The sequence below is a fragment of the Pinus tabuliformis genome, chromosome 8, assembly GCF_031772625.1.
Source record: "Pinus tabuliformis cultivar Carrire ecotype Pingquan chromosome 8, CPIR1, whole genome shotgun sequence".
Taxonomy (NCBI): domain Eukaryota; kingdom Viridiplantae; phylum Streptophyta; class Pinopsida; order Pinales; family Pinaceae; genus Pinus; species Pinus tabuliformis.
In genome coordinates this window covers 960,772,022-960,798,280 of record NC_142294.1, presented here as the reverse complement: position 1 = coordinate 960,798,280, position 26,259 = coordinate 960,772,022, and the positions used below count along the sequence as shown (strand labels likewise).

Sequence of the window (26,259 nt, the reverse complement as noted above, 5' to 3'; positions counted from 1 at the left end):
GTCACTTGACACGAGGACATGGGACATGAAGAATGCAAAAATACGAGTATTTGACATGTGACACAATGATCCCTCAGAATAGGATATGAAAGACATGTTAAAAAAATTAATTGATATCACACAGTCTCGTTCAATTTAGAAACTAAAACATGTACATTATGATGATACAAATTCAATCATAGATTGTGCATACATTCATAATTCTCAATGATACAACTACTACTTACTACTACATCAATGATGATAAATTGACAAACACAAGAAATTAACCATAAAATGTAGTTTTCTCAATAAGTCATCAAAGTCAAAATGTATTACTTAGATACTAAGTCCTGAGCCACTAAGTCATAGATACTATATGTGGGAATGCCAATGGAAAATAGCAAATACTGAACATTTGAAGTTGTTATTGCAGTGCCCTTCCAACAAAGGGAATACTAGCAGACCTTGATGAAATTGAAAGGGGGGAATATTGACATTATTAATGGGGGCATTCCTCTCCTTCTTTTTCCCTTTTCCTGCTACCCTTGCTTGAGCCATGACTATTGTAAATATAAATAAAAATGGATTGTTGTAAGGTTGTGCATGTAAACAAAAATGGATTGGTAGACTATTGTAGCAAGACAAAAAAATTATTGGAAGGGAAATCCACTTACCTACACCTTGAATCTCCTCCAAAATTCATCTTATCCTTTATTGGTTGCTTACATATTCTTACAACTCCAAAACAACAAACAACAATGAGGGAAATCAACCCAAAATTGGCTTGTAGCAATATGCAAGGTCACTTTTCGACGGACACATGTCACAAAATTAGGATATGATTTTGGCACGTGCTCGACACAAGTCAAACTCGTGTCGGGCACGTGTCATCATCATGTCGTGTTAGACACGAAGGATTCAAGACACCGGGGGTGAAGTGTTAGGTGACTTAGCTTATAAGTTACACACCTTTAAAAGCTTATTTTGGAGAATATTTGAATGGATGACCATTTTCTTGATATATTTCTAAGATTTGAGCCCTTCTGAATTTGAAATTTTGGTTTGTTATTCTTTGATGTCTTCTTTGCAATTCCACAAGTCTGACTAGAATTTGATGTGCCAAGTGAAAGTTATGCAACTTTCCTAAAACTTGCGGATTTTTGGCATCTTCCCAAGAGCAAACTTGTATAACGTGCACGTGTCCAATTCTTCAAATATAATTATGAAAATTTGACCCGAGCTACTTTGTTATGTCTCTTCAAATATTTGAAAATTTCAATTTGAGGTATCACAAAAAAAAGTTATAGTGAAAATGCCAAGCTCATTTTTGAAACTATTTTTAGGACCCTTCATAAACTGTAACTTGCACAAGGTATATCTGTGAAAGTATAGTGAATTTTAATCTGAAATTTTTACTAGATGTACCTTCTTTATTGTCTCCAAATTTCACTTTGTGAAATGGCTTGGAAAATAATTATTGCAAAAATGCCAAGATGACTTGATTGAAACAAATTTCAAAAGCAATCGCAAACCCTAAATTCCATGGAGTATATCTCAAAAAGTGTAGCGAACCAAAATATGAAATTTTAAATAGATGTTTATTGAGATCTCTCCTTAATATCCTCAAAATTTCACCATTTGAGATGGCTCGGAAAAAAAAGTTATAGCGAAAATGCCAGATGACCTGTTTCAAGTACCAAAACCCTAGGTTCATATGCTCTGACACCAAAGGTTATGAAATTTACACCTTAAAAATGATAAGAAACCAATAATTACAGTTCACTTTGAGGGGGGAACCTCTTTTTTACAATAAATAAAATGTATGAGACAAGATTTGATGATCTTAAGGCCAAGTCTCCTTAGTATATATATATATATATATATATATATATATGAGACAAAGGGTACAATAAAATGGGACCTTGAAAGGTTCTCACTGAGCTCCTAATATAACATTTAAACTAATAATGAATACTTATTAGGGCCCAAGGAACATAACATGGTACCCGTTCTTCGTCATTCCTGGTCACATGTGCCACATTCATGAGGGGTGAACTTCTAGGTTAGGATTCTTTCTTCTAGGGTAGAGTTTGAGAGATAACAGTGTGTATCCCACATTGATGTACTTAGCAGTCCTTTTGACCTATTTTTGGTTAATATTTGGACATTAATAAACAATTTATCTTATCTTATATAGGGTTTTTGCTACATATTGTAATAAAAGGTGTTTGCCTTCTTTTGATTAAGAGCTTGTTAGAAGCAATGTTTTTAAAACCGGAATCGGTGACCGGCCTGGTCCACCTAATGAACCGGTTTACCAACCAGAACCGGTCTAACCGGGACTGGTTTGGTCTAAACAAACCGGTTTTAAAAAAATACATTAAATAATTAATTTTTAATGAAACAAAACTATTTTTAAGATGTAAAACCATGATTCCAAGCCAATAGAGACAAAATATGCAAAGTTTGCTCATTTATATACATGTAAAGGTGAATATATCAAAATGGCACCGAGTGCAATACATATCATCAACAAAATAGAAAAATACATAAGAAATGAGGCTCTAAATGGCCTATAAAGTCCAAAAACAATGCTGCAAGCTATGAGGCCATTGGCCTACTACAAGTCTACAGTGTTGAGTGTACACATGATTAATCATCAAGTTCATCACCACTACTAGACACAGGATCATCATCAGGAGCAACATAGACATCATCTGGTTCAGAGTTTGAGGATGCCTCAGCCTGATCTGCAACCTCAATATCAATGCCACCAATGACAATAGGAGTGGACCTAATGGAAGCACGAGTTTGTCGACCTACACGACTAGTGCCTTCCATTGGTTCTTTGCCTTTCCTTAATGCCGTTACTGATCCTGGTTCTGATGCCGCCACATAATCTACTTCATCCCCCACTAAAGCCATGTCGATATCAAAATCAGCCTCAAACACAGGATCTTCAGTCTCCTCCACGCATTTTGATGTTGGATCAATATCGTCCAACACAATGGGATCTAGATCAGGTGTTTTGCTCATCATTTGGTTCCTCCTCAGTCGAAGGTTGTATTGCACGAAAACAAGATCATTTAACCGTTTTTGTTCCAAACGGTTTCTCTTCTTCGTGTGTATGTGCTAAAAAACAGACCAGTTGCGCTCACAACCTGAAGCACTGCAAGTTTGATTGAGGACTCTAATTGCAAACCTTTGCAATTGAGGACACTGGCCACCAAATGACTCCCACCAATGTGCTGCAAAAAAAAAGACATTAATTAGTAACTTAGTTTATAATCTGAATTGTAAAGAACGTAAACAATTTTAACTTGAAAAGAAAAACAAATTGGAAATTAGAATTGCTTACCTGGTTGGTCCACATCTCTTGCCATTTTTGCTAAGTATTTGCCAAAAGTACCACCTGCCATATTGAAAACGGTAAGCTGTCTATGTATTTCCAAGTGGTCTGCATGGTTAGGGACCATGCGCTCCAAGCAATCAATCAATCCAGCTTTGACCTCCCCATCATGCAGATCTCCTAGCTGATTTTTATAGTGATACTTTGGGTTCAAAAAATACCCAGCTGCATGTATAGGACGATGGAGTTGATTGTTCCATCTGTTATCAATGATCTCCCATATACGGCCATATTTAGCTAACCTGTCCTTGTAAGCTGCCCTATCTGCTCCTTTGCCTGATCCATAGCCTCATAAATGTAGCCCATGGCCAATCTTTCCCCATCCACCAACCTTAGCACCTTAACAAGGGGCTCGGTAATTTTCACAAGCTCTAGAGACCTTTTCCAAAAATAGTGTCTAACACTTTCTTTTTGGTGTCTTTTCCATCTGGTCTACGAGCCCACCGAGATTCAGACCATTCTTTAGAGGAAAACATTTTCTGCAAGTTTTTATGCTGACCATTGAGACATTGCAACGTGAGGAAGTGAGTTGCAAATCTCGTAATTGCAGGCCTAACAAGCTCTTTTCCCCCATTGTGTTTCCTCATTAGGCTCAATACCCGTGAGTGGTTGTAAATGTATTTTGTAATGCACTTGGCATGCTCCAGTGTTTTTTACCTAGTCCACTTTGCCTATATCCTCAAGCATGAGGTCTATGCAATGTGCAGCACGTGGAGTCCAAAATATGGTCTTATATTTGGTCTTAAGCATCTTTCCAGCAAGAACATAGTTTGAGGCATTATCAGTGATGACCTGCACAACATGTTGCTCCCCAACTTCCTGAATAATGTTATCCAAAAGCTCAAACAAAAGGGTTGCATCCTTTACCTTATCAGATGCATCAACTGATTTCAAAAACATGGTTCCTTGAGGGCAAGAAATAAGGAAATTACTGATAGTGCGGTTCTTTCCATCGGTCCATCCATCTGACATGATGGAACAACCTGTTTTGAGCCATGAATCTTTAAACTCAACCAAATACTTATCAATGGAAGATATCTCTTTTTGCAAAAGAGCTCCCCTCAAGTCATGCATACTAGGGCCTTTGAAGCCCTTTCCTGCAGCTATAACAGAGTCCAACATAGCTTGGTAATAAGGTGAGCGAGCAGCATTAAATGGGATATCCGAATCATACCACCATCTAGCAATGTATTGATGAGAAGTTTCTTTGCATTGTATTTTCTAATGTTGATCCAAAGTGGTTTGAGAACTTGGCTGGGAGGAAGTGGGATTAGAAGAGGCAATGTTGGCAGAAGATGAGAAATAACTTTGGATGTTTGTTCTCTTTGTTCCTTTTGATGGTTGGCCAAAAGAAGGATGAACATAGTGAAAGGGGTCATTGGTGGAAGGGATAGAAGAGGAGTCTCGAATCTCATAATCATCATACCCACTCTCTTTCATGGCTTTTAATAATTCCCTCTTCCTTGCAATGTCATCTTGGATGGCCTTCTCCCTAGCCTTATCCTCATTCAATTTTTCAAGCTTGGAAATGTATTCTGCCCTAATAGGACCTAACAGTGCATTTGGTGCATCACATGGCTTTACTTGGCCTCTTATCCCAGCCAAGTGTTGTTTCAACCTAAGAATACCCCCACCTCCAATAGATTTATGGCATAATTTTCATATCATTTTTCCATCAATTACATCACAATGAGCCCATGCACTGTCCTTTCCTTTTGGAGCCATGTTTGCTTGAAATAATAAAAATTTGCAAAGAAATCTGCCATTTAAAAAAAAAATTGCAGCTAAGCAACATGGAAAACCGAAGATAAATGTAGGAAAACAAATGCACATGCAAGCTACAAAATTTGATAGAGCTAGAGAGTTCATAGCATAAATGATAGATCATAGAAGTGAGAAGTTTATAACACATAAAAAAAATTAATTCATGGACAGCAGTCAAATGAGGAATTTTCAAGTGCAAATCCTTACCGGGAAATGCAAACTAGCTTCCTTAGCCTCCTCTTGAAGATGTCAACTCCACTGACAGCTACACACTATCTCCAAAATAGCTCCAACTCCAATTCCAAGATGACTACTTCAGCAAAAACTCAACACTCTCCAAGCTCACAAACAAACTCACAAACACTCCAAATCAGTTGTGTGAGACAAATGAGAGTGAGAGGGGCCTCTTAAAGGCTTGGAGAGGGTGTTTTTGGAGGGAAAACACCCTTAGTTTCCCCCCAAAACCCCTAAAACACAGTCAGAATTCCACTTTTTTAACTTTATGGTGGGTGTGCCTAAAACTGGCCGGTTTAGGACAGAACTGGCCGGTTTGATACAAACTGGCCAGTTCCGTCCTAAACCGGCCGGTTTTCACCAGTTAGGGCAAAAAAAAGGAGAAATTGGCAATCAAGCCGGGTTTTTTGGCCGGTTTAGACTGGTGGGCTTGCTAACCAGCCGGTTAGACTGGTAACCGGTTAGCAAGACCAGTTTTTAAAACTATGGTTAGAAGTGAGTGTAGCCATCACATCTCTTCATTTAAATGAACTACAACAATTCTAACCACTATGTATTGCACTGTGCATTGCAGCGTTATTCACCATAGATTTTTAATAGAAATTGGTTTTCACTGTACTCTCTTTTTTTAGTATTGCATTTTGTGTTATTTCTGCGATATTGTTTCTTTCTTTTTGTTCTCAATCCAGTCAGAATCATAATGGCAATTCAATTAGCTTAATAACTGATACTATAGATACAACTTATGTTTTGTTGCTCGTAAGGTGAAGTACTTTGTTGGCTAAAGGAATAATTCCAAAATGTGATGTAGGAGAATTAGCACCAAATGATAATGTGAATGATCTCATATATGCCTTTAAGGTGAACAACAAAAAAGAAGCAGAAAATTCAATGGAGGACACATTTGTAGATAAAAGAGGAGCAGGAGAAATAGAAACATTTCAAGCATAGTGTAGGCACCTCCAAATTGAAGGCCTATGTAGTGTACAAAGTATGTATGGTCTACACAACATAGGTGCCAATTTATAAAACAATGATGCTGAATATTTTCATTCTTGCCATGCACTCTGGTTATATGGACTTTTAAGTTTCAGATAATTATCATTCTACACGCAAAGAAAACAGAAGTCTGATTCATTGGGTGGCAGTTTGGGATGCCTATTACATCAGGCATTATTTCTGTAACTTAAACAAATTTGATATAACACAGAACACTCTCCCACACTTAGACATTTAGCATATTCAAGTCCTCCAACTGAGAGTAATCATGGCTTTAATACATGAGCAGAGACATGAAACAGTGCCAAGGCAATGAAAATTCCAGTGCCTATCAGGGCTCAAAATTACTCGATTGATTAACAAATATATGCAGGATACATAAAGTGGATCAGAACTTAAAGTTGCACACTTGAAATGAATGAATATAAACATTTAAATAATCTCCGGTCATTGGTGATAATAGAGCTATATGTGGAGACTGCCAGTCTTGAGTCTAGTATGTTATCAGCTAGTGGTATTTGTGACTGATAGATTTTTAACTATCAGTTTAATACTTTGAAGGAAAAGCGCATATTATGCAGAGAGAATTCAGGATACTAGGAGAGAAGTTGAACCTGATAAATAGTATTTCTTTCAATGGCATGGATGATGTGACTAACTAGACGAATCTAAATGAACCTCCCATAGCAGCTTATAAGGATGATTCTTTATTTGATAAACAAATACTAGGGGATATTATGGATTGTGCAGCGGAGAAGGAATAGGAGAGATTGAGCATGCATAGGCTGTCATCTGCAGAAGAGGATTTCATATTTCTATTTGTCAGTGCTAGCATTTTTCATCTGTGCTTTGTATTTTCCAAAATCATTTGTAGAGTGCCTTCTTTGTGGTATATGATATCCCTCTAGGTGTTTTGGTAGAAAACTGCAATACTCTCAATATATTCTAAACTACTTCACCTATTATGTTTTTTCCTTTATTTAGCGTAGTTAAATGTTCAAAATCTATAGAATACCATGGAAAGTTGCTCTATTTGTAATTTTTTTGCTTCTGCATTGGAATTTTTTCGTTGCGATGAGTTTTCTGTGAAGTAGACTGACATATTTTTTCTTTCCCTATTAACTAGCTATCAAGCCTATCAAGAAGATTCTCTTGCCGGGGATGGTTGAAGAACTCAGTGTCAGTGTTATTAAATACTGGTGCCAGAGGTATCAGCTTTTTTCAAGATTTGATAGAGGTGCAATATTAGATGAAGAAGGTTGGTTTTCTGTCACACCCGAGATTCTCGCAGAACATCATGCAGCACGCAGTGGAACTGGTACAGTAATTGATTGTTTCACTGGAATGGGGGGGAATGCTATTCAGTTTGCTAAAAGGTATGTGTTGTTTCAAGTTCATCTAGCTAGGAGGCATTTCAATTTGGTCATTGCTAGGATTATTAGTGGCTGTGGTAATAAATGTAATTTGGTCACAGGCTAGTGTAATTTGTGGACATTCCCTTTTTGTTTTTTTTCACTAAGGCTTTTATTAGCCACTGGTGAGAACATGAGGACCTTTCTCCACATGTGAGAAAGCACATGCCCCAAATTCATATTTTTGATCTCTAACTTTCATGAAGATTGTAAGTTGGATATTCAATCCATAACGTCATGTTTTGTTAGAAGCTTTCCATGATGGAAAAATTACATGAAAGTGATCAAAGTTTCTTTTTATCTAATTGTTGATGATGATAACTCCATAATGATAGCACAATCTTAACCCTCATTTTCAAGGTTTGTCTTATCCAAAGGTACTACCATGTCATGCTGCACCAAGTCCATAATGCCTTTACTTGGCTTGACAAAACTTAAAGAGATGAGGACTTGCTAGAGCTTTTTTAAACCTAACTTTTGAGTGAACTGGTTTCTTTAGCTTGGAACTTCAATTCAATCCTGGTAGTATAACTGTAAAAGCAGTACCATCATAATCCTTGCTCAGGGCCTTTTGGTGAGTTACATTCATTATGGCTTTAGGGTCCTGTTGTTGCACAAAGTGTCTAGGCACCACGACAATGCTCAGAGTAAGGGCTGTCACTCTAATCCTTACTCACTCCGTTTAGACTCTCTCCTAGACAAGTCAAGGGGGGTAGTCCCTAAGGTGAATGGATGAGGGTAGCCTGTGGAACACGGGCTCTAGGAGATTTTAAGGATGAACAACTTGATGAATTTAGAATAAGTCTCGGTCAATTGAGATAGATAGACACAATCACAAGATAAAAATGACTATAGACCAGTGCCTTTAATTTGAATTAACCAAAGACTAAATAAATGACAAGTCACCCAGAGCAATTTATAATGTGGCAAAGCGACGATCATGAACAATTAATTGTAAAATGCCCAAAACTCTATCATGCAAGAGATTCCAGATTTAAAATGATTTTCATTAATGACCCAGATCTAGAATTAATTAACTTTCTCCTATAGCCAATATGATTTAAAACATTTATCGCACCTTGACCATAGAAAAATCATGAAAATTGCATTTAATCACCAAATAACACCAAGGAACTTTAAATTAGAATTTTAATTATTCCTTAGGCAATTAGTTGAATGAAGAAATTAAAATATTTTAATGTGACGGAATTAAAATGAATTAAAGGGTTAAAAATAAAAAATTTAATGGGCCATCGGCCACATTAAAATATTAAATGTGAAAGCGCAAATCCCTTTTTAATTTAATTCCTTCTCAGTCCCAAAGTCACAATTTTTTTTAAAATTTTTTTAGATTTTTAAAATATTTAAAATTTTAGAAATTTTTATGATTTTTAATTTTGTAAAAAATGAAAAATCAAAATATAAAAACGAAATCAAGTGTCACAAAAAAAAAAATTCTTTTTTAATTTTTCTAAGTGTTTTAGATTTTCTTTTAAATGAAGTAAAAAAAGAAATCAAATGAAACGAAAGTAGAAACAAAAAAAAATCAAGTCATATCAAAAAATTAAAAATAAAAGTAAAAAAAAGAAAATCGAAATTAAAAAAATGAATCTTACTAACGCAAAGAATTAAAAAAGGAAAGTCGTAAGTATTAGAATCTAAACTAACCCTAACTGAAACACTAAAACAGTAAAAAGAAAAAACCAAACCTAACTTAATTCATATGCATACATAATATACAAGTGAAAAAAAGTCTAAATGTTTTTGTTTTGTTGTGTGCATCTGCAAGTTACGGAGGCTTGGACGACGGCGGAAGGAGGGCTCGACAACAACGATGAAAGGCGAGAAGGGAGCCGCATGAAGGTTTGCAGGTTGATCGATGAAGGGAAATCGAGCTTAGAAGGGGCTAGCCAACATGCAGGAAGGGATACGAACAACGGATGGATCAAAGGAATGCGTAGGGAGATGGCAGGTTGGAAGAGCTGAGAGCTAGACGAACAACGCTGTGAAGGCAAGGAGAAGCCACACACATTTGCTGCGATAGAGCTGCAGAGGGAGAGAAAGGGAGTTGCGCGAGGGTTTATGGAGAAGAGGACTGCTAGCTGGAGGGAGTCGTAGGAGAGCAGAGAGGAGACGAATCCACAGAGTTGGAAGAGGGAGCAAGGGTCGAGGGAAAGGGACGCGCGGGCTTGCAGGTGGACAACAACGAGGGAAGAAGGGACAGTGATGGCTGCAGAAGGATCTGAGCGATGGGTACACGGATCAAAGGGAATACAAACAGGGATATGGTAGATGGAATGAGGGTGCGGATGGCATATTTGCAGGCAAAGAAATGGAAATCATAGGGAAAACGAATCCGCAGGTTTGAGGGCTGATGGTAACACGCAGATGCGGATAGGCAGCGTTGAGGGACAATTGTAAGGGATTACGCAGATTCGTGGAGAATGCAGGCAACAACAAAAGGCTGTGGGCCTTGTAAAAAAAAATCCGAAAATTTTCTATAGCAAAAAAATTACAAACCCAGGCAACAGACAGGTAGCCAAAGAACCGAAGAAAAAATCCCAGACTAAAATGTTATACTTTTGCTTAAGATTTATCAGTGAAACCCTTATAAAAATTTTCCAGATCTGAGAATTTTTTTAACCCTTGGACTGCAAAATTAATTTGAATAATATTCCTGCAAAATGATGTTGATGAACCCCAAAGATCCAGATCTTACCCTCCAGGTCCTAGATTTGGACTCTATACAGATTTTTTTCTTAGATCTGTAGTTGTACAACAACAAGAAAACACCCAAACGATATATAGAATGATAAAAACTAAAACCCAGAAAATCCCAAGTCAGAAAACCAAAAAATAATATATAGATCTATGTACAAAAATGGCAGATTTATCAGATCTGAGGAGTGTGAGTCCAACTCCGCTCCCAGATCTGATAATCTAAGGCTCTCAACAACCAGATCTATCAATTTCCCACAAAAATTAAATTTTTTAAATTTTAAAGGAGGTGCTTAGCTCGAAACCCCTCGTGCATCACCGCTAAACATCTTATGATAAGCCTGGAGTTATCTTAGATGGGCTCTTCAGAAAACACAGATCGAGAGTTGACTGGTCCAACTGGAAACTTCCCCGAATGCCTGATGATCTAAAAATCAAGATTTTCTTGCAAACTCAATCCAGCGATAAAAATAGAGCAAAAAAATGATAATAAAATTCAAATAAATAGAGATACATGCTATTACATTCAAAATTTAAATTATCACTTAAACCTCATCGACTGAGCAAGATACCTGTACTCAAATCACTCTTCAGAAGTTATCATCAATGGCTAAAAAAAAGTTACACATGAAAACGACACATCTTACAGTATTTCCATGAAGAGTAACACCCACGAAAATTAACCCCGAAGTCTTTCTTTATTATCCAAATAAAAATTATACGAGCTTTCTGCTTAGCACATGACTCAAAGGTCGGATGATTCGACTGACAAATGACTTCCTATTTAAAGATAAATCTTGCAACAGCTAGTTCGAGTGATCCTTGTCAAAAAAATCTCAACCGTTGATGAGGATCAAAATTTCTTTTAATCTCCTTCGTTGAAATTTTAAGTTCTTGAGGAAATTCGAATTTTTCAATTAAATGCATTTTAATTAACTCAAAAATAAAAGTTTTGAGTTAATTTCCTCAAAACTTGACTTTGACTTAACCCCCAGGGACCAAAGGCTTAAAATTTAGCAAAATAATTAATTTACCTTAGTCCCTGGACCTCTTAAAATTTAATTTTTAAGGACCGATGAATTTTGCCTTTGGAGAATTTAAATTCATCTATGACCTAGAATTAATTAAATTTCTGGCCTAGGATTTTAATTAATTTTTGGCCAGAAAAATTAATTAATTAACCTATGAGGGGATAAATTATTTTTCCAATTCTCAAGACACTTTACATCATGATTTTCACATTTTTTACATCTCAAGGGGGAAAACCCATTTGTAAAAGACCCTCACAGACTACCCATTTCTGCGACACAAATATAATTTAGTAGACCAAGAAATTTGTAATAAAATAACCTAACCAAATAGTTAGGATTATTCCCAAATCACTTTTACATAGACTCGATCTAAAACACTAGGACTCGCCAAAGATCCCAGTGATAAAATACATTCCGGCTTTGGGGTGAGACTGAAGGAAAACTCTGCCGACCATTCGAGAATGGATCGGTGAAACAAAAAACCTTCCAAAATGTATATTGTCACCAGAAAAGTAGATTTACCTAGGCAGTTATCTACATGACACGGATCTGCTGAGATTATTTACATCATATACATGCAGAATGGGTTTACATTATAACATGATGATCAGGCTGATGATGATAGTTGAACGGCACAAACACGTTGATTAGGCGCTATCCCTTTTGCGAAAAAGGGGGTGTACTGCTATGGGTCGTTGACACGTAGTGGTCAACATCTGGCTCTACTTGGGGACACGTTGCTACATCGGAGGAATGTGAGAATCCACAATCTGCATCCATGCAACACACAATATAACATAAGTAGCGTCCATCCAAAAATCATCGTATAATGTTAAACACGGGAAAGATATAAGCTTTTCATTTATTAACTAGTCTAACAACATGAAAAACATAAATCTACCTGCAAAATAAAATATTGAAATAAAAGGGTGTGGGGTTAGGAATACAATACAAAGGATGCCCCATGGCATCAGATGCATTCAATGTAGTGCATGCTGATCATTTGCTTGCTTTCAGGCAAATCTGTTGGTTGTTTCTTAGATATGCCATGTCCAATCCTGCACACGATAGGACTTTTTCCTATCCGAAAATCAAGCTGCTCGCGGCCATCAGATGCATCAAACCACTTTCTCATTCTCTTTCTCTTGCGTCTTTTCTTTGTGGTAGGTTGTATCACTGATGATGTGGAACATTCTGCTTCAAAACTCTCAGATGAAGTATGTAAGATATGCATGACATGTCTTTCTTCATTCTGCATCTGCTCTGTCAAGAATGATGGATCAGTCTCACAGGTGTCATGAGTTATAACTTGATCTTTTATGACTGGTGGATTAACCATGTGAGCATCAACCTGATTCTTATTAATTTCCATTTTATCCGAGTCACCTTCAATTAGCCACTTTTCAATGGAACAAATGACCTCCTCATAATAAGATGGAGCTTGCTGCAGCAGACAAGGAGGCTTATGATCTGTTGACGTTTCCTTGTTTCTTTCATCCTCTGACTGATGCTGAAATTTCTGTACCTGTATTGTTATGGCATTCATCTGGTTAGAGTGTTCAACCCTCATAGCATTGACTTCCTTGGCATTGTTTTCGTCCATGGTTAATAACTTATTCTGAAGACATATCTGACTAGCTTCCATATCTTTTATGACTTTGTCATTGTTTGCTTTTATGGTCATCAAGCAATTTTGCATAGATCTCATTTCTCTATCATGATTAGCTTTCATGGTTTCCATTTCCTTAGCATGTTTTTCTCTAATGGCAAGTAAATAGTTTTGCATGGAAGTCCTTTCTTTCTCATGATGACTTTGCATGTCGGTCCTCATAGCCTCCATATTCTAAGCACAATTTTCTATTACGGTGGCTACGTGATCGGAGTGTTTAATTTTCATGATTTCCATCTCCTTATCATGTTTTTCTAGCTGGGCGTACGAAGTTCTCATATCCTTGGCTTAATCAACTATAATTTTTTCTTGATTAAGCTCCATATTTGTTAGCAGCCCCGTTTGACTGAACTGCATGTTTTTAACCAATTGCTTTAGTTCTTCTATAAGATGCTCATCATTTTCCCTTTCATTGTCGACACTGATTTGACAACTTGTTCCTGCTTTTCCACTATCATGGATTCGTCTTGCAATGGTACAATTGGATGGCACATTTTTACCAGTTGTGTTTGACTGAATTGCATGTCTTTAACCAATTACTTTAGTTCTTCTATAAGATGCTTATCATTTTCCCTTTCATTGTCGACATTGATTTGACAACTTGTTCCTGCGTTTCCACTATCATGGATTCGTCTTGCAACGGTACAAGTGGATGGCACATTTTCCAGTTGGGCGTACAAAGTTCTCATATCCTTGGCGTAATCAAATACAAATTTTTCTTGATTAAGCTCCATATTGTTTACCAGCTCCATTTGATTGAACTGCATGTCTTTAACCAATTGCTTTAGTTCTTCTATAAGATGCTTATCATTTTCCCTTTAACTGTCGACACTGATTTGACAACTTGTTCCTGCGTTTCCACTATCATGGATTCGTCTTGCAACGGTACAAGTGGATGGCACATTTTCCAGCTGGGCGTACGAAGTTCTCATATCCTTGGCGTAATCAACTATAAATTTTTCTTGATTAAGCTCCATATTTTTTACCAGCTGCGTTTGACTGAACTGCATGTCTTTAACCAATTGCTTTAGTTCTTCTATAAGATGCTTATCATTTTCCCTTTCATTGTCGACACTGATTTGACAACTTGTTCCTGCTTTTCCACTATCATGGATTTGTCTTGCAACGATACAAGTGGATGGCACATTTTGATATGGAGAATTGTCTTGAAATCTTTCATTGACAGTTGGATCCTTTACAAGATCACTTTCATCCTGTTGCATAGTATTAGAGGCACAAGGCGAGCTACCTTGATCTCCATATCTATCTTTAAAAGCATTGATGATGTCTTGTAAAGAAGCAAAAGAATCTTCAGGACAATTATGAAACCAATTCAGAGCATCACCCTCTAAAGAAAAGGCAAATAGACGCATCTTGACATCATCATGTTTATATTGGGAAGAATGACAATATTTGATTATTATATGAGTAACTCTGGATAGATGCTTTCTAGCAGTGGTTGAATCACCACCCGCGAACAAAGGTAATTTATGAATGGCCTCTTCTGGCATATCATGGAGAAAGTTAGTAAAATGACACGGGGCAAACATGTCATCCATGATGACTTGCTTAAAGGGATAAGGAGGGACCAAAAGGATGCTAGAGAGAAACCCCTACTCGAGAAAATCAAGAGATCCACAAGAAGCGAGATTCTAGTAGAAATTCCTGTAGGAAATGAAAGAAGTGGAGTTGCCACTTGAACATGAATCTAGCTCTAGGATCCATAAGGCAAAAACAACTGGATATAAGGGAGGGCTTCTTGTCTGAGAAATAATGGATGAATAAGTGGAGTCGCCACCTAAATAAGAAATGAACTGAAATGTCCATGTGCTAAAAGTGCAGATGAAACGATTAATGAGATGATGAAAGATAAGGTGATGAAAAGATCAAACGACACTAGGAAATGTTGTGCTCATGGGATAAGAAATGATGAAAGATTAGATGATTAGAAAAATGTCGTGAGGACCAAGGAAAGAAAAAATCTATCCCCGGTAACGATGCCAAAAAATGTTGGCGTTGCCGGCTAAAATAAATGATAGAAAGATGAAAGATGAATGTCGTAGAGCCAAGGCCCAATAAATTGGTCCTTGGTGGCAATGCTAAGAAGTGTTGGCTATCCCGGCTTGAATGAGAGGAGAAATGAGAAGAATGATGAGGAAATGTCGATGAAACGCTGAGAATAAAATATTCCCGGCAACAACGCCAAGAAATGTTGTGCCACTTGACAAGTTAATGAATGGCGGAAATGATGAGATGATTAAAACGATGTCAAGGAAACCAAGGACAGAAAAACTCTATCCCTGGCAATGGCACCAAAAAATGTTGTTGCACAAAGTGTCTAGGGACTGCGATAATGCTCAGAGTAAGGGATGTCACTCTAATCCTTACTCACTCCGTTTAGACTCTCTCCTAGACAAGTCAAAGGGGGTAGTCCCTAAGGTGAATGGATGAGGGTAGCCTGTGAAACACAGGCTCTAGGAGATTTTAAGGATGAACAACTTGATGAATTTAGAATAAGTCTCAGTCAATTGAGATAGATAGACACAATCACAAGATAAAAGTGACTACAGACCAGTGCCTTTAATTTGAATTAACCAAAGACTAAATAAATGACAAGTCACCTAGAGCAATTTATAATGTGGCAAAGCGACGATCATGAACAATTAATTGTAAATTGTCCAAAACTCTGTCATGCAAGATATTTCAGATTTAAAATGATTTTCATTAATGACCTAGATCTAGAATTAATTTTATCCTATAGCCAATATGATTTAAAACATTTATCGCACCTTGACCATAGAAAAATAATGAAAATTGCATTAAATCACCAAATAATACCAAGGAATTTTAAATTAGAATTTTAATTATTCCTTAGGCAATTAGTTGAATGAAGAAATCAAAATCTTTTAATGTGACAAAATTAAAATGAATTAAATGGTTAAAAATTAAATGTGAAAGCGCAAATACCTTTTTAGTTTAATTCCTTCTCAATCCCAAAGTCACAATTTTTATTTTTTATTTTTAATTTTTTTAATTTTTAAAATTATAGAAATTTTTATGATTTTTAATTTTGTAAAAAATAAAAAATCAAAATATAAAAATGAAATCAAATGTCATAATTTTTTTTTTTTTTAATTTTTCTAAATGTTTTAGATTTTGTTTTAAATGGAATAAAAAAAAAGAAAAGAAATCAAATGAAACGAAAGTAAAAAAAATAAAACAAGTCAAATAAAAAAATTAAAAATAAAAGTAAAATAAAAAAAGAAAATCGAAATTAAAAAAAACGAATCTAAATAACGCAAAGAATTAAAAAAGGAAAGTCGTAAGTATTAGAATCTAAACTAACCCTAATTGAAACACTAAAACAGTAAAAAGAAAACCAAGCCTAACTTAATTCATATGCATACATAATATACAAGTGAAAAAAAGTCTAAATGTTTTTGTTTTGTTGTGTGCATCTGTAGGTTATGGAGGCTTGGACGACGGTGAAAGGAGGGCTCGACAACAATGATGAAATGCGAGAAGGGAGCCGCGTGGAAGTTTGCAGGTTGATCAATGAAGGGAAATAGAACTTAGAAGGGGTTGGCCAGCACACAGGAAGGGATATGTACTGCGGAAGGATCAAAGGAATGCGTAGGGAGATGGTAGGTTGGAAGAGCTAAAAGCTGGACAGACAGCGCTGTGAAGGGAAGGAGAAGCCACACACATTTGCTGCAATAGAGGTGTAGAGGGAGCGAAAGGGAGCTGCGCGAGGGTTTATGGAGAAGAGGACTGCTAGCTGGACGGAGCAGCAGGAGTGCAGAGAGGAGAGGAATTCGCAGATTTGGAAGAGGGAGTGAGGGTCGAGGGAAAGGGACGCGCGGGCTTGCAGGTGGACAACAACTAGGGAAGAAGAGACGGTGATGGCTACGGAAAGATCTGAGCGATGGGTACGTAGATCAAAGGGAATACATACAGGGATATAGCAGATGGAATGAGGGTGCGAATGGCAGATTTGCAGGGAGAGAAATGGAAAATGTAGGGAAAAGGAATCCGCAGGTTTGAGGGCTGATGGCAGCAAGCAGATGCAAAAGAGAGCTGCGGATAGGCAACGTTGAGGGACCACTGTAAGGGATTACACAGATTCGTGGAGAATGCAGGCAACAACAAAAGGCTGTGGGCCTTGTAAAAAAAATCCGAAATTTTTCTGCAGCAAAGAAATTAAAAACCCCAGGTAGCAGACAAGTAGACAAAGAACTAAAGAAAAAATCCCAGATTAAAATGTTATACTTTTGCTTAAGATTTATCAGTGAAACCCTTATAAAAAATTTTCAGATCTAAGAATTTTTAAACCCTTTGACTGCAAATTAATTTGAATAATATTCATGCAAAATTATGTTGATGAACCCCAGAGATCCAAATCTTACCCTCTAGGGCCTAGATTTGGACTTTACACAGATTTTTTCATCAGATCTGTAGGTACACGACAACAAGAAAACCCCAGACGATATATAGAATGATAAAAACTAAAACCCAAAAAAATCCAAGTCAAAAAACCAAAAAACAATTTACAGATCTATGTACAAGAATGATAGATTTATTAGATCTGAGGAGTGTGAGTCCAACTCCGCTCCAAGATCTGATAATCTAAGGCTCTCAATAGCCAGATCTATCAATTTTCCACATATATATATATATATATATATATATATATATATATATATATTGTTTATAATTTTAAAGGAGGTGCTTAACTTGAAACCCTTCATGCATCACCGCTAAAAATCTTATGATAAGCGCGATGATATCTTAGTTGGGTTCTTCAAAAAACACGGATTGGGAGTTGACTAGTCCAACTGAAAACTTCTCCGAATGCCCGGTGATCTAAAAATCAAGATTTTCCTGCAAAACTCAATCCAACCATCAAAATAAAGCGAGAAAATGATAATAAAATTCAGATAAATAGAGATACGTGCTATTACATTCAAAATTTAAATTATCACTTAAACCCCAACGACTGAGCAAGATACTTGTACTCAAATCACTCTTCAGAAGCTATCATCAATGGCTAAAAAAAATTTACACATGAAAACGACACATCTTACAGTATTTCCAAGAAGAATAACACCGAAGAAAATTAACCCCAAAGTCTTTCTTTATTATCTGAATAAAAATTACACAAGAGCTTTTCGCTTAGCACACGACTCAAAGGTCGAATGATTCCACTGACAAATGACTTTCTCTTTAAAGATAAATCCTGCAACGGCTAGTTCGAGTGATCCCCGTCAAAGCAATCTCGACTGTTGATGAGGATCAAAATTTCTTTTAATCTCATTCGTTGAAATTTTAAATTCTTGAGGAAATTCGAATTTTTCTATTAAATGCATTTTAAATTAACTCAAAAATAAAAGTTTTGAGTTAATTTCCTAAAAAAATTGACTTTGATTTAACCCCCAGGGACGAAAGGCTTAAAATTTAGCAAAATAATTAATTTACCTTAGTCCCTGGACCTCTTAAAATTTAATTTTTAAGGACCGACGAATTTTTCCTTTGGAGAATTTAAATTCACCTAGGACCTAGAATTAATTAAATTTCTGGCTTAGGATTTTAATTAATTTTTGGTCATAAAATTTAATTAATTAACCTATGAGGGGATAAATTATTTTTCCAACCCTCAAGACACTTTACATCATGATTTTCACATTTTTTACATTTGAAGGGGGAAACCCATTTGTAAAAGACCTTCACAGACTACCCATTTCTGCGACAGAAATATAATCCAACAGACTAAGCAATTTTTAATAAAATAACCTAACCAAATAGTCAGGATTATTCCTAAATCACTTTTACATAGACTCGATCTAGAACACTAAGACTCGCCAAAGATCCCAGTGATAAAATACATTCCGGGTTTGGGGTGAGAATGAAGGAAAACTCTGTCGACCATCCGAGAATGGATCGGTGAGACAAAAAACCTTTTAGAATGTAGATCGTCACTAGAAAAATAGGTTTACCTAGGCAATTACATATATGACATGGATCTGCTGAGATTATTTACATCATATACATGCAGAATGGGTTTACATTATAACATGATGATCAAGCTGATGATGATAGCCGAACGACACAGACACACCGATTAGGCGCTATCCCTTTTGCGAAAAAAGGGAGTGTACTGTTATGGGTCGTTTACACGTAGTGGTCAACAAGTCCTATGCAACTTAGATCGCTTGTGATGTCAGGTACAAGTTAGCCATTTTTTCATTTCTCTGTTGCTTCCATCTTTGCCACCTTTCTTATGAAGATGTCTCCTTTGTCATCGCAATTGCTTTTGGATTCTGCAACAGTTTTCAGTCTAGCTAATAGGCAATCCTTAATTCAATGATTAAGTGCATGATATACAAGGATTCATGTTGATCTTCTTGTTTTGGTAACTGTTGGATGATAAGAACAACATAATAATAAGAGAAGAAGCTAATAAGTAAGAAAAGTAAAAAGACATCACAAGCACTTATCATGTTTAAGAGAAATCATTCTAATTGCAGCCCTACAGATTTGTCAACATGGTATCAAAGCTAAGGTTGTCTAAGGGCATGATGAAGATCACTACCTCACTGAAGAAATCATTAAAGCAGATAGCAAGCCACCTCAAGCAAGGCATCGAAGTAGTTTGGAATCTCCTATTCTCTATGAAGAATCATATGACCAAGAATTCCACTACAAAAGGCGAAGGATTGTTCTCAACACTTATTGGTACATTTGAAGATGAAAATATATGGGTGATTGACAGTGGAGCATCTAGACATATGACAGTTGAGCACAAACAACTAAAAACCTTAACAAGAGGAAAATCTTCATACTCTATTGAACTTGGTAACAAGAAAATCTATCCTATAAGAGGAATTGGATCAACCTCGCTGGAGCTTGAGAATGGAGGAAACATTCATCTCAACAATATATTATTCGTACCAGGTTTGCAAAATAATTTACTTTCTATTTCCTGTATAGAAGATAAGGGATATAGAGTCGCTTTCATAGATGGAAAGGTTGTAGTATGGGACAAAGACTCTAGCATCAACAATGCAAAAGTCATTGCGATTCGTGAAGGAAGACTCTATAGATTGCTGACACCTCTCTCTCAAGCATTGGTTCAAATTGAAGTTTGAACTTTGGCATCGAAGGTTTGGAAACCTTCACTACAAAATCTTACCAACTCTAAATTCAATGGTGAATGGCATCCTTCAACTCAAGGAAGATCATGAAGGAGTATGCAAGGGATGTGCATTAGGGCAAAATGTCAAGGGACCATTTGGAAGCAGTGCTTCAAGGTCAAAAGAAATATTGGATCTCATTCATTCTGATGTATGTGGTCCTATGTGTACAAAGTCTCTTGGAGGTCATCTATACTATGTAACATTCATTGATGACCACTTAAGGAAGATTTGGATCTATTTGCTAAAGTCAAAGGATGAAGTATTCGACAAATTTCAAGAATTCAAGGCTGAAGTAGAGAACCTTATAGAAAGAAGGATAAAGGTACTAAGATCTGACAATGGAGGAGAATACACATCTAAGGAACTCCTAGCTTTTTGTAAAGAGGTTGGGATTAAGAGGGAGCTAATAGTCCCATATAATCCTAAGAAAAACGGAGTAGCTGAACGAAAGAATTGATCAATTGAAGAAAATGTAAGAGCCATGTTACATGAAAAATCAATCAATTGAAGAAAGTGTAAGAGCCATGTTACATGATCAAGACTTGCCGAAGTCTCTGCGGGGAGAAGCAACAAAAACTATTGTCTACATTCAAAATATAAGTCCTCACACATCTCTAGACAACATGACTCCTGAAGAAGCATTCACTGGGAAGAAACCAAGTGTAGACCATCTCCGAATATTTGGTTCTCCTGTCTATATTCACATTCCGAAATATAAGAGGAAGAAGTTGGATCCTACAAGCATGAAGGGAACATTTGTTGGCTATAGTAACGCTTCAAAGGCATATAGGATCTACATAAAGAAAGGACACCGAATAAAAGTAAGCCGAGATGTGATCTTTGATGAAAGTATTGCATTCAAGAAATCAAAAGAACACCCAATTGATTCTAATGATGAAGAACTTCCAATATTCGAAGAAGAGTGCACAAGGGAGGAAGAGGATTCAAATCATGAAGAAGAAGGTTTCAGTGAACTTGTGCAACAAGTCATTATCCCCGAAAGTAGAGAGAGACCTAATTGGTTAAATTCTATTCTTCTAGATGCAAAGGGACATGGAGCAGTCAAGGGCACATTTAGGGAAAGCAAGAAGCCCAAAAGATATTCAGGGTACGCAGCCTATATGAAAAACTTAATCGATGCTGAACCATCCACCTTTGAAGATGCTGTCAAACATCAAGAGTGGAAAGATGTTATGAATGAAGAATGGAGTCTGGGAAATTGTTCCTAAGCCTGAAGACAAATCCGTGGTAACTTCCAAGTGGCTCTACAAGATTAAACATACAATAGATGAAAGTATTGATAAATATAAGGCAAGATTTGTGGCTAGGGGTTTTTCCCAACAAGAAGGCATCGATTATGAAGAGACATTTGCACCTATAACTAGGTATACAACGATATGATCGTTGGTCTCTTTGGCAACATCAATGGGACGGAGCATCCATCAAATGGATGTCAAGGCAACATTCTTGAATGGCACAATCGATGAAGAAGAAGCCTATATAGAACAACCCTTGGGATTTGAATTGAAAGACAAAAAATCTCATGTCTGCAAGTTGAAGAAGGCACTTTATTGCCTTATGTAAGCACCAAGGGCTTGGTATGCTAGAATGGACTCATATTTTCAAAGGTTGGGCTTCTCGAAGAGTTCTGCTGATCCGAACCTCTATATCAAGGTTGTGAAGAATGAGTCGGTAATCATTCTTCTATATGTGGATGATCTTCTCATGACAGGTGTGGAAGGTGGAAGGTCATATTCAAGAGTGTAAGCAGCTAGCAACAAAATTAGGTATGAAGGATCCAGGGTTGAATGGTAAGGACGTGATGAGATATATCTAAGTCAAGGGAAATATGTGATTGAGATGTTGAAAGGGTTTGACATGATGGATTGCAAACCTATGACAACCCCTATGGTCACAAATTTGAAGAGGCTGAGAAATTCTGATTCAAGCCCTGTGGATCCGACAAGGTATAGATCGTTGGTTGGCTCTCTAGTGTACCTAGTGAATGCTAGACTAGACATTTGTTTTGCAGTGAATATTCTCAGTCAGTTCCAGGTAGAGCCCAAGTGTGATCATTAGATAGCAGCCAAGCATATACTAAGATATCTGCAAGGAACAATCCACTACTGCCCTAAGTATGATAAAAGGAATGATGTCCACTTGATCGGATATACAGATTCCGACTGGGGAGGCAATTAAATGGATGGGAGAAGCACTATTGGAGGATGTTTTAGTTTTGGATCCTCCATGATTTCCTGGATAAGTAGAAAGCAAGAATTGATTGCTTTGAGTAGTGCTTAGGCCGGGTACATTGCAACCTGTGAAGTAAGTAGAGAAGTTGTCTGGTTGAGGATGTTGTTGTCTGACTTGTTTGAAGGACCGATGGACCCTACTGTGATACATTGTGACAACACCAGCTATATAAGGTTGTCTGAAGACCCAGTGTTCCATGGAAAGACAAAGCACATCAATAATAAGTATCATTACATACGAAATTTGGTGCAAGGTGGAGTGTTGTAGCTACAATATATCTCCACCAATGTGTAGGTCGCTGATATTTTGACAAAATCTCTTTCTAATAAGAAGCTTGTTTAATTAAGAGACAAGCTTGGATTGGTTGATTATCCTCCCTAGTTGAGAGGGTGAGATAGACACATTATTTTTGTCTTCACTTTGTGAAGAAAGAATGGAGGATTGGGTAAGCATCTAGCTTCCGATACTTTTCGAGGATGAGGTAGGGCATCCAAGACAAGAGTAGTCAAAGGGGAAATTCCTTGAGGATGTGTTATTTGAAGATAGGAATTGTCTTAAAAGGACATACCTTGTGAAAACCCAGGTTGGATATGTGCCTTGAGAGACAACGATGATGGTGTCTATTAGTCGTTGGTCTCGCCAACATTGTGCTCTAATCTTGTGGAGAGATAGAGCGGTTAGTTAAGGCCTTGCAATGTGACAATGCTAGTTGGTATGATGCAAAGAGATAAGCTGAACTGATAGCTTATGAGATAACTTACCAATTCGACTCTTCTTATGAGATCTCTTCAGTTTGAGAATGCCCATGTACCATTATGAATACCTCCCAAGTTAAGAGGGAGTGTTGAAATGTGTAACTAAGTTCGGTCTTCATATATATGAAATAACCTATTGATTCTTGTATATTGCAAGAAAAAATATTATTGTTATTTTTGTAGCATGGGTTTCATGCTCAAGGTCGTTTTATTTAGAGGTCAAGCACCCATTGAGTGCTTCTAGGGTTTGTCCTAGGGTCAAGAAGTCAATAGTGGTCATATAAAGAAGACCCCATTGGGCACATTGTAACATGTCAAAAGAATTATTTTTGTATTTAAAAGTGTCAGAATACCTTCCAAGACCAAGTCAGCCTAGCAACTAAGAAGTCTGCCTCACTAGGGAATGTCGTCCTCCTTGGAAGCCTATATAAAGGAGAGAACTCGACCTCCTTTGGATACTCACTTATCTTCTCATCATTCAAGCTAAGGAAGAGCAAAAGAAGGCTAACGAAGAAGGAAGAAGGACAAGTGTTTGGGTTATTTCTCTCTTTCTCTCTCACATGTGCGAAGGAGGAAGGCTAGGGTTTTGCTACTGCAAGATCCAAGTCGAGGAAATTGTAGAAAGAAGGTCGAAGGAATGTGCATTAGGTCACCTACAAGCCCTAGAAGAAGGAGAAACTCAAGCGAAGGTCAAAGGAAGCCTTGGAAGCCCTAGATTTGCTCACACGTGTGGAAGCAACAACTGTTGCAGGGGTCGAAAATTTCAGACTTGTAGTAGAGGCCAAAATTTTGTAGCCAAGGGTCGAACTTGTGCAACTGGAAGAGATTTGACTGGGTTTGACTTGGACAAAGGAAGCACATCATCAAGAAGGTTGGACTTGGTTTTGGGAGGGTATTGGTCTTGGTCTAGAGGTCTTGGAATTCGTCATTTGAAGAATTTATAAGAAGAGAAGAGATTTATGGGTTTTCCTCTCAAATGGAGAGGTTTTAGCCCTAGCTTCCAGCGTATATCCTGTGTTGTTGTGTATTGTTGATCTTCTTGTTTTGGTAGTTGTTTGATGATAAGAACAACATAATAATAATAGAATAAGCTAATAAGTAAGAAAAGTAAAAAGACATCACAAGCAATTATCAAGTTTAAGAGAAATCATCCTAATTGCAGCCGTATAGATTTCTCAACAGCACCTCCAGAATTCTTGGTAAAACCAAGCCTTAATAGGTATGGATCCATTCTTGCATACTAAGCTCTAGGTGCTTGCTTTAAGCCATATAGATCTTTCTTAAGTTTGCAGACATGAGTCTCCCTCTTATTTATTTCAAATTCTTGAGGTTCTTCAATGTAAACCTCTTCATCAATAGTTCCATTCAGAAAAGTTGTTTTAACATCCATTTGATGGATGTTCCATCTCATAGTAGGAGCCAAAGAAACAAGCGATCTAATTGTTGTATATCTAGTTGTAGGAGCAAAGGTTTCTTCATAATCGATGCTCCCATTTGCAACATGCTTTATCTTATATATCCATTTTGAAGTGACTATCGATTTGTCACTTGGCTTAGGAACGATTTCCCAAACATCATTCTTCATAATTGACTGGTATTCTTCCTTCATCACATTCCTCCATTCTTGATGTTTACCTACATCTTCATAGGAGGAAGGTTCAACTTCAATGAGCTTTGACATATATGTTGCATATCCAAAATACCTTTTTAATGTTTTACTTTCTCTGAAGGTCCCCTTTGCTATGTGTCCTTCTGCTTCTTGTAGAGTAGTTCTCAACCAAGCAGGCCTCTTTCGATTTTCAGGAACAATCACTTGTTGCATAGGCTCACTAGGACCTTCAACATCTTCTTGAGTCAGATCTTGATCATCATGGTCCCTCAAGATATCCTCAAAGATAGGTATCTCCTCTTCATCAGAATCAATTGGAACATCTTTTGATTTCTTGTAGGCTATACTTTCATCAAATATGACATCCCTGCTTACCTCGATCTGACAATCCTCCTTAATATAGATTCTGTAAGCCTTTGATGAAGCACTATACCCAACAAAGATGCCCTTCATACTAGTAGGATCTAAGTTCTTCCTTTTCTCCTTTGGTATATGAATATAAACACTGAACAAGACACCCAAATATTCGAAGATGATCCACATTCAACTTCTTTCCTGTAAATGCTTCTTCCAGAGTCATGTTGTTGAGAATCTTGTGAGGACTTCGTTTCTGCAAGTAAAGTGTTGTCACACATGCTTCTCCCCATAGGAATTGAGGGAGATCTTGGTCATGTAGCATGGTCTTGACACATTCTTCAATTCTTCTATTCTTCCTTTCGGCCACACCATTCTGTTAAGGACTACAAGGAACAATGAGCTCCTTCTTAATCCCTGCTTCCTCGCAAAAAGGCTATGAGTTCTTTGGAGGTATATTCTCCATCATTGTCAGATCTTAGAATCTTGATCTTTCTTTCTGTCAGATTCTCTACTTTATTCTTGAATTCTTGAAACTTCTTGAACACTTTGTCTTTGTTCTTGAGGAGGTATAATCAAAATTTCCTTAAGTAATCATCAATGAAGGTCACATAATATTGATGCCCACCAAGAGATTTCACTGCCATAGGGCCACACACACCAGTGTATGAGATCCAAGACTTCGTTAGATCTAGTATCACTTCTTACAAATGGCTTCTTCACGTTCTTGCCTAGAGCACAACCCTTACAAATCCCTTCATATTCTTCCTTCAACTTGGGGATGCCATTGGCCATTTGATTTAGAGATGGAAAAATCTTATAATGAAGGTGACCATACCTTCTATGGCATAGTTCAGAAGGGTTCACATCCAAGTGA

At 37.1% G+C, this 26,259-nt stretch overlaps 1 protein-coding gene across 4 annotated transcripts in view; it reads left to right on the top strand.

The window, feature by feature from the left end:
• The window catches only part of LOC149238661 (uncharacterized), a 505,729-nt gene that overhangs the window by 199,674 nt on the left and 279,796 nt on the right, over positions 1 to 26,259 (top strand). For all 4 annotated transcript variants that reach the window (XM_089367018.1, XM_089367017.1, XM_089367019.1 and 1 more), the window contains one exon: positions 7,515 to 7,764. In XM_089367018.1, the coding sequence (XP_089223144.1) occupies positions 7,515 to 7,764 (250 nt within the window). The remainder of the gene's footprint in view (positions 1 to 7,514; positions 7,765 to 26,259) is intronic.